This window comes from Centroberyx gerrardi, chromosome 19 (assembly GCF_048128805.1).
Source record: "Centroberyx gerrardi isolate f3 chromosome 19, fCenGer3.hap1.cur.20231027, whole genome shotgun sequence".
NCBI classification, from domain to species: Eukaryota; Metazoa; Chordata; class Actinopteri; order Beryciformes; family Berycidae; genus Centroberyx; species Centroberyx gerrardi.
Window position 1 is genome coordinate 2,354,917 of NC_136015.1, and position 9,416 is coordinate 2,364,332.

General features: G+C 43.1%; 1 protein-coding gene across 1 annotated transcript; it reads right to left on the reverse strand.

Annotated features, from left to right (window-relative positions):
* Positions 1 to 2,897: 2,897 nt before the first annotated feature.
* Positions 2,898 to 8,320, reverse strand: ccn2b (cellular communication network factor 2b). Its single transcript, XM_071919159.2, has 5 exons — positions 8,203 to 8,320; positions 7,034 to 7,250; positions 5,396 to 5,647; positions 4,084 to 4,295; positions 2,898 to 3,665 (listed from the first exon to the last, which is right to left on the reverse strand). The coding sequence occupies exons 1-5, from the start codon at positions 8,254 to 8,256 to the stop codon at positions 3,360 to 3,362; spliced, it is 1,041 nt and encodes a 346-aa protein (XP_071775260.1). The 5' UTR covers positions 8,257 to 8,320; the 3' UTR covers positions 2,898 to 3,359.
* Positions 8,321 to 9,416: the final 1,096 nt, after the last annotated feature.

Below are 9,416 nucleotides of genomic sequence, written 5' to 3' on the forward strand. Positions count from 1 at the left end.
ATACTTCCATAGCTGTAGTAATAGTAAGAATATGTAATAGAACTTGCTCAATGAAAGCTATGGTTTCATACCCTATTGACTTGCACTAGCATTGCTAACAAATGCTAACAGGAGGCCGGCACTGATGCAAAAATGTTTTGAATGTTATAATAGTGGACATGGTTAGTGATCAAAATGATAGGCCTCTAAAATCATTGTACCTTTGGGTTTATGCTCCGCATTCCCTGTAGTGAGCAATGTTATATTAATGAATATTGTAATGTTGAATACTGAAGCATAAGCCACAGAGTAAACAGACAAAACAGGTTCTGGTCCAGCAGCTGTTAGCCATCATATTTCTGCACAGTAACAGAAAAGTTAGTACAACTCAAATATTACTGTAGATTATTCATATTTCTGCCAGACAGCATTCAGAGGTGCAGGTGCGCAGGAAAATAGGGCATGCGTTTGTTTTTGCTTGCGTGTGCGTGTGTGTGTGTGTGTGTGTGTGTGTGCGCAATAAAACTTTTGGCTGACAGGCGAATAGAACGGCACATACTGTAGCTGAGAATATGTGAAAATGAGAAAACATCTGAAACCCTTTCACTTTCACTAGTGCAGCTCCTTCTCTGCACTTAAACATCTGAAAATACTGCATTGCACTGTGGTACTACATCACTTACACACACACACATACACACACACACACACACACACACACACACACACCATGCCCGTGATTATCTGTTGTTTGAGATAGGGTGTTGAGCTGCAGTCAGAGATACACCTTTCCCGCAGATTAGCTGGCTGCCTGCCGGCCTGCAAGTCACTGCAAGTGATAAGAGTGGAGCTGCAGCAGTGCTGGCGTGCATCAACAACCCCCCCCCCCCCTTTTCTCGACACAGCCACACACCAGCTTATACTGCACCAGCTTCTTCCCTTTTCATGTGTCGTTGGAACGGTTTAACCCACTGTGCTTTATAGGCCGTGACGTTTAATTCCCATCAGAAGAAGGAAAACGCACGCCATCGCCACATTAACCATCGCTTCCTCGCACCACAGATTCCCTGGGTGGGGCAATGCAGAAATGCAGGAGTCGTGGATTTTGACTGAGCCATATCACTGTTTTACTGTTTTCAGGAGGCAGCAGTGGATCCTGTCTCCTCTCTCTGATTCCTCGTCGTGAGGCTGCTGCTGCTGTGCCGTTTCATTTAAAATGCACAGCGGCTTTTTTTAGAGCAGCGTAACTCTGACAAGGCTGACCACATCCACCTCTACAGTTTCTATTTTAAGCAGCAGGAACGAGACGAGCACGCGGCATATCTATAAAAATATACTTTCTTTATTGGAAATAGACAAAAGTGCAACAGACAAGAACACACTTGCATCTTAGCCAGGTGGTTACAGTGAAAAAAACACACAATACGATACAGTAATACAACTACAACACCGTGTTAAACAATAGTTGCATAAATTATAGTACAAAACTGTACACAGTCTTACAGTATTTACACATGGTATATTCGTCGAATGCCGAATTTCTTTCATTCCTCCTATTCTTTTTAAATAAACAGTAAACAATAGAGCTAACAGCAATGCTTTAGTCAAGCCACATTATGTGTGATTTTGGATTATTTGTTTCTCTTTCCTCCTTTCCTGTCATGATGGCAAACGAAGGAGAAAGTCTGTTAATGTCAAATATCATGAAAGACACTGAACTAGACTGATCAGTGGTCAACAGTCCACCTCCAACCACTGAGGCGACTTAGAGATTAACAACATAAGCATGTCAATGTCAAAATATTAAAGACTAGAATAGATGACTATGGCAAAATACACATCCTAAGGATTTCTGTATTGTCATTACAAATATGTAATTCATTTTCAAATGTCATTAACGAACATTTCATGTCAAGGTGTGGACATTTGCTTTGGGAAGTACCTCAATGCAGTCTTTCTCTCCAGCGGTACTTTATAGCACTTTACCAAATTGCAACCCTATGGCAGGAAAAATCCACCCTGGGATCCTCTTACACTGTTAGACCTCATCAATTTGTGATGTTCAATGCATTCCCAGAGTTATTTTGTGATGTGAAGTGTTGCCATCTTTCTTTGGTGTACCCACTTTCCCCTCAACCTGCCTCGTCTGTGTCAGTTAGTGATTTCCTATGTTTCCCAGAATGCCTTTCGACAACCCCAAGAGAAGGAGCGTAAACTTGTTTTCAATCAAAACGTCATCTACATTTGGCCAGTTATCCAGGGGAAGAAGAAAAATACACTAGCAAACAACAAAATGGACCCAGAAATGCATTGTATATTGCATATAGCTTGTTTTGGACAGAGTTAAAGTGTTGTACGGTGGATTTTTCCTTTAGTGCAGAGAGTACAAAACATACTGTATCCCTCTGTAAGATCTAATATGTGTCTTTACATTGCGTCGTCAGTGCGTCAGTCCACCATACAGCATCTCTGCATACCATTACTGGCAGACCAGTCAGAAAGCCCGACATCAACTCAACAAAAGTTAAAAAAAAAAAAAAAAAAGTAAAGGATGGATCTCTTGCTCTACTTAATGTCTTGGAAACTCATTCTTCTTTCAGTCTCTAAACTAGGCTGACGTGTCTGTGAGTAGAAGGAAGAGACGGATCCCGAAATACAGCTGCCAGTGAATGTTTGGTTTAGTGGATGTTTGGTTTAGGGCTGTGTGTGTGTTCTTGTATTGCTATACTTATGAGGGTCAAACGTCCTCAAAAGAATAGAAAGACAAGGGAAATCAAATGAAGACATTTGAACACACAACTATAACCAGGTTTGGGTTTAGGGTTAAGGTTAAAGTGGTAATCAGTGAGATTCTCATTTTTTTATTTTGTCTCCATCTTTGGTGCTAAGTGCTCATTGCTGTGTTTTTTTGGGTTTTTTTGTCTTCATTTTCTGTTGATGAAGTTTGAGTTTCTCTTTTCTTAGTGGTGGCTATCGTTGCTCAAACTAACTACGTAGCTCTTCTGTTTATTCCAAACAAACTGGAAATGTAGCAGAGGATTTTTTTTCCAGAGAAAGACCTAGCAGACACTGGGTGTTTAGAACAGCAAGTGTAAAAGCTTTCACGAACTGTATATAGGTTGCATCACTATTGTGTTACAGCAATGAGTGATAGAGAATGCGGTCATTTATTTAGATGAAAATGTTGCTGATTATTACTTTAAGGTTAGACCTGGGTTTAGGGTTAAGGTTTGAATTGGGATTAGGTTTAAGGTTAGGCATGTAGCGGTCAGGATTATGGTTAGGGTTAGGGAATGAATGTTGTCAGTGAAGGTTCCTCAGAAGTCTAGTAACGCGTGTGTGTTTGTGTGTGTGCACACGTAGAACCAAGAACCCTCCCGTCACATGTCATTGTCATAGTCTCCGATCATCCTTCGCGTGTTGGAGGCCAGGAAGATGTCGTTGTCTCGTGGACAGTCGTGGTGGCAGGAGCAGGTCTTGATGAACATCATCTTCTTCCGGAACACGTCTCCCTCTGGACAGCGGAACTCCACCTCGGCGGTGATGGTGGTGTGAGGCGTGCAGCAGCGGTTGTCGGTGCAAACGCCGCAGAACTTGGGTTTGTACAGCCTGGTGCTGGAGCAGCCGGACAGCTCGAAACGCATCCCGCGCTGGACCTTGGGCGTCCGGACGCATTTCTTCCCCCTCTGTGGATCAGAGCAAACGGTCACCGCGTCACTTTGGTGTGTCAGTATAGTGTCAGCATGCTTAGAGATGTCAGTTATAGTTATGCAAAGCTTCAGGACTGATTCTTCCAATGGTTATCATGAGTGCTATGTAACTGTTGTGTAATTCTAGGGCATTACCCTTTATTTATCCAAAGAAAGTTGACTTCATTACATTCATATAATACAATCTTCTACTGTTGGAGCTGCCAAGTACAACCACAGTCTTCTACTGGTAGGCATTGAGCAGCTTCACTGGAGCAATTGGGGTTCGGTACCTTGCTCAAGGGCATCTCAACAGCAGTTGTTGAGATGCCCAGCCAGTCTGGGGATTCAAACCACAAGCCTGCTTCTTTAACATCTGTCCACTCCACTACTAGTTGAAGTGACATCCACCCACCTTGATGTCACTCTCCTGCTGGGTGTTGCAGGGTCGGACCATGCAGATGCGGGTCTGCCTCTCCAGCTGGCAGCGCTGGTTGTCGTTGGTGATGCGGGAGGAGACGGCCATGCCGCAGGTCGCAGAGCACTCGCTCCACTCCGTGGTCTGGACGATGCAGTTGTCCCTGGGACTCTCTGCCACCGGCCCGTGGGAAGAAATCTGCCTGAAGACTGAGACAGGAGAAGAAGAAACCAAGGGGTGAATTTGAGAGCCTCCTGCAAGGAGAAGAGGGCGGGGGGGTGAAAGAAAAGTGATGAATAAAGGAAAGTGGAACGTGGTGTGAGAGAAACAGAGGGCAAGAATGATAATTGGTTTTCGCGTATGTGACAAGGCAGAGAGGAAATTGGTGTAATTTTGGGTAAAGTCTGAGGGCTTTGGGGCAAAGTGACCAAGGAGGTACACCCTCTGGCAGCCATATTGGAGGTCCTCAACTCTTGGCAACAATGGCTGTGAACAGCTCATTGTGTTTCTTAACGTTCATCTTGACTGTCTTAACATTTAACAGACATGGTTCTGTGCTGTTTTTGACTGGGAAAGTGCTAATTTTATCACTGATACATCTGATGCATTTTGTGTTTGTCAGCTTCCTAGCCAGCTAACCATCATATCTGGTTAGCTAGCCATTACTATCTTGCCTATTTACATACTAAGTAACATATCTAGTATCTAGTCTAGTCTCATGTTAACATTGACATTGGCTACTTTGCTAAATTAGCCTGCTGGCTAGTTAGCTAGCTAGCTAACAGTATTCAGGTTAACTCTTCTCAAGTGTTAGGAGTAGAGACTAGGGCTAAAGACAAGACAGTTTACTGTGTCACAGTAACCTACATTTGAAGATTAATCTACCTTCAGACTATTCACTTTTACTTATACATAGGCCTACGTGGTTGATAGGAGATTTCAAACAACTGCAAAGCGATGAACAAGAGGAGTCAATAACCAATCGGCACACATCATTTTGTAGCATCTGATTCAACATCATATTTCTGTCAATAGCCTATAGATTCCACAGTAAGTTTTCACTAGGGTTAGACCCAGATTTTGGTTTGCCGATATTGGCCTTTTATTACATATCAGATGTCAGTGTCATACACCTCTAATATGATGGAGGTTCCTCCCTGTCCATAAATAGCATAAAATATCAGTGTCTTCAATCCAAAAATATTGGTCTTCAAAAATGCATAACGAAACCTAATTCTGGGTAAGATAAAAAGAGAAGCAAAAAGAAAGAAGAGGTAATGTGAGGTTTTGTGAAAGAGGTGATGCTCACCGGCCATGGCTGACTGGTAGTGGTGGTCCTGAGGCGTCTGGTCACACACCCATTCTTCACAGCACTTTCCAGGGATCTGGATGCGCCGTGGGTAGGGGCAGTCAGGGGAGGGTAGCCGAACGTCACTGGCACAGGTCGGCACACAGCCTATCTCACCATTCATACAGACGCAGTGGTGCTTACAGCTGGGCTGGAAGGTCTCTCCACTGCGGTAGATAACCCCTCCCAGGTCACAAGTCTGGCCCTCTTGGGCTGTAGAGAGAGAAGATGCAGCACTTGATTTTTAAAGGTTCAATAAATATGACTTTACAAACATAATAACATATCTGTCTGGCCATAACACATCTGTGGGGTTGATAGGGTTGCTGATCAATATCAATGACTCAATGATTACTTGGCCCGGTGCTGATATTTCTGGCTTTCAAAATTCACTTTCTGGCCTGTACTTGGATTTCGAACAAAAACTCCCCACCCATTGGAATTTCAAGACACTCCCAATCTCCCAACCCCCACCCCTACCCCCACCCGCACCCTCCAATCCCCAAAAGCTTTGTTCTCAAGCCAAGAAAGCAAATGACAAAGCCAACTGACTCCCCTCTATTGGGGGAATGTCACTTTATTGTTTGTGTCAATTACAGGCCACCATAGCTCAAGGGGACAGGAGGGGTGGGGAAAAGGCTTGTGCAGGAGGAGATAAGTTCCATCAATGTTGTTGCAATTCCTATAGTCACCAATAGAGGTCAGTAAATGTCATAGATTAATTCATGACCTTTTAAAGCCGTCGTAGGTAGGTTTTATTAGTTGACATTTTGTATGAATTTAGCAAAAGTATTCCAAATTGTTGGCTAAACATAAATGAGTATGATAATATGTCAGAATCTCTGCAATATTGATAGTGCCATTGCTCTGCTATTTGCTGTCAATGTGAATTTCGAGGCTTGGGCATCTGACCAATTGAGGTAAACTTAAGAGCAAGAGAGGTTCACTTGTCAGCCAGCTGTTCACTGATTGCTACTGGCTGGGTGGGTGGTGAAGTAGTAGTAGTAGTAGCTTTTATTATTGCTTCGCAGTCATTTACAGACTGAAATTACACACCAATTTACATACATATAGTATATTAAAACAGCAGGGAGATAAAAATACATTTTCAATAATTGTGAAAGTAGTAGTATATATGTGAAGGAAAGGGAGAGGGGGAATAAGTGCATTAATCTTCATGGTTTCCTTCAAACTTAAAGATTATTATTTTAATGGCATTTCTGCTTTACCTCCAATAGTTTACAGCAAAGAGAAGTAAGACATGCAATATACTGTAGGTCCTAGGCCAGATTCAGATCCATTACATCACAGTTACATGGTATGCAACTTAGCCACCAGGACACCCTTGTACCACTTTGATTCTAACATCAGATAAAATTAATTCCTTATCAAACCGGTATCAATAAGAGGTACTTGCTGAGCAATTTCCCTAAACCAACCATGTGCCATCAAGAGCCATGTATATGCAGGTGTCAGCTGCTGTTGTGTTTGGCTGGAATGAAAACATGCACATTGCTCTCGACTGTGCCAATCACCAGATTGTTCACATCTGCTGCGCGGACTATCAAACACTGCAAGGAGTCAGGGAGGATGAGTTACCCATGCAGATGCCGGTCTCAGTGTCACTCAGCAGTGCATAGTCACAGTAGAGCTCCTTGTGGTGGTCACAGGGCTCCAGGAGGGTGCAGGGCTCCCCCAGCTGCCTGGCGCACACCTTACAGCACCCACAGCCATCCAGGACCAGGCTGGTACCGAGCGGGCAGGGCGGGGGGTCCGCAGGGCAGGCACAGGGCTGGGAGCAGTCCAGGGCCACAGTCTACAGGAAAGACAGAAATTACAGCTTGTGTAAGACAAAAGGAAACTTAAATGATCCCAGTCAAAAAAAAAAAAAAGGAGTAGGGTTAGGGTAAGGTTTAGGGGATAACCCTAACCAAGAAATATGCAATAAGTTGTAAAAATATCAATGTATAAATGCAACATATAACAGAGTACACTCTATTCCGTACACTGTGTGACATCGGTTTCATTTTTTTAGCCTGTGATAAAGCACTGTTGCAGTTACCGACTGGCTTTGGTTTCTGGCTGTAGCTGAAGTTACTGCATGTGAGTGCCACAAGATGGCGACACCAGACTGCATGTGATCATATTAACCGCCATACATTTTCATGTTTTCTTTCCTTCTCACTGTTGTGGAGCAGCATCAGCCCAGCGGCAAAGATGCAGGTTGTGAGGAGAGCAACATTAAAGCAATGTATGGGAAATACAATAATTATTTTGTAATTTTTAACTGATCATAGTAAAATGACTCAATGGTAGGCATGATTACCTTAAATGAGAGGCACCAGATTTTCTCATAATAAATATACTTTCTTTACAGTGCCATCACATTGTAATAGTGCTGTCAAACTAATTAGCAACATAGACATTAAATTAGTCTGATGATTCTAGACTACCTCATTTCACTCTTGTAATTTTCTTCTGAACATACAGTAAGTGGTTCAAGAACTCCCAAGTGACAGAAATGCCTTATATAATTTCATTTCTACCCAACTGCAACACTCCTGAACTTCTTCATCAGAGCCATAGTAGCTCTGCATAATGCATGATCGCATCTCCAATGGAATGATTTGGATGTTTACGGAAATTGCAGATTTCCAAATTACTGGAACATTTCAAGCTTTCAAGATATGAGTTCATTTTCACCTCCCAAAATCACTTTTTATATCTGAAGAGAATATGTGTACTCCAATATATAAAAGCAAACTCACCGAAGAGATAATGAGCAGGAGAAGAGAGAATCTGGCTGAAATTTCCGCAGACATGTCGTCGTCGTTTCTACAGGGTTTGCAGTCCACACGGTAGTGTCGGCTACTGTGTCAGGAGTTTCTGTCTGTTATTCTCTGTGCAGCAGACTGATGAGGCCTGGGAGGAGAAGCTGGTTTAAATACCAACCCAGTGGGTGTAGCCCGAGAAACCAGAGCCGTGCCACACGACTCTCAGAGGTGAAAATATTCAAATTCCAAATGGCTTTCTCGAAAGAGACAGCCTCCTCAATCACACCATTGTTTCATACGGGGGGTGGACGAAATACAGAAACACCACTTGACAAAGGGCTTTAACTTTGAAGTAACTAAATTACATTCACAAAGGCAGCTACCCTGATCAGTCATACTAAGTTGAATGCCAATCAGCAGTATGTGTCAGCTCTGACAATCACCACTTTAATATGAGTTTTCAAAGCAATATCGGGCGACTAACAGAGTTCCAAAGAGGACACAAATAGTCATAGAACATCAGTCACAAAAACTATAAAATTATTTAATGTAGCAAGATGAAAAGACAAACTTCACTGGTGAAGAGGAACAGTGGTGGCAAGTGGAAGTTCACCGACAAGGACAGACAGACATCACAAAACTACAGACTCAAGAATTACCATAGAACTGAACCAACACCTCTGTGACACAGTCTCAACTCAAACTGTACTGAGCATCTGCCATTCAGAAACCTCTGGGTATCCAAAGCCAATGAACAAAGATGCATAACCTGGTGTAAGGAGCTCAAAACCGGGAACCCTGCGCCCTGATGTGTTTACGATTGGAGAAAGACGAAGGAAGCCTTCAACCCACAATGTCTGTTGCCAACTGTCAAACATGGTGGTGGATCTCATCTACTGGCAGTCATTAGGTCTGATGTTTGCTCTGCATAATGGCCAAGGAATATGAGGCCCTTCTACAGGACCAGAAGCACCCTATGGTGCAAGCACCGCTCCCTCACGATGTTCCCATATTCCAAGGTGATAATGCCTCCATGCACACTAACGCTTTCATGAAGAGCAGGATGAAGCCAAACTGCTTTCTTGGTCTCCTCTACCAGCAGATGTAAATATCATTGAAGTTTTATGGGAAGTAGATTTCCACCTTCTTCATCCCTCAAAGAACTGGAGGCTTTCCTTCTTGAAGAAAGGTCCAGTATCCACTACAGA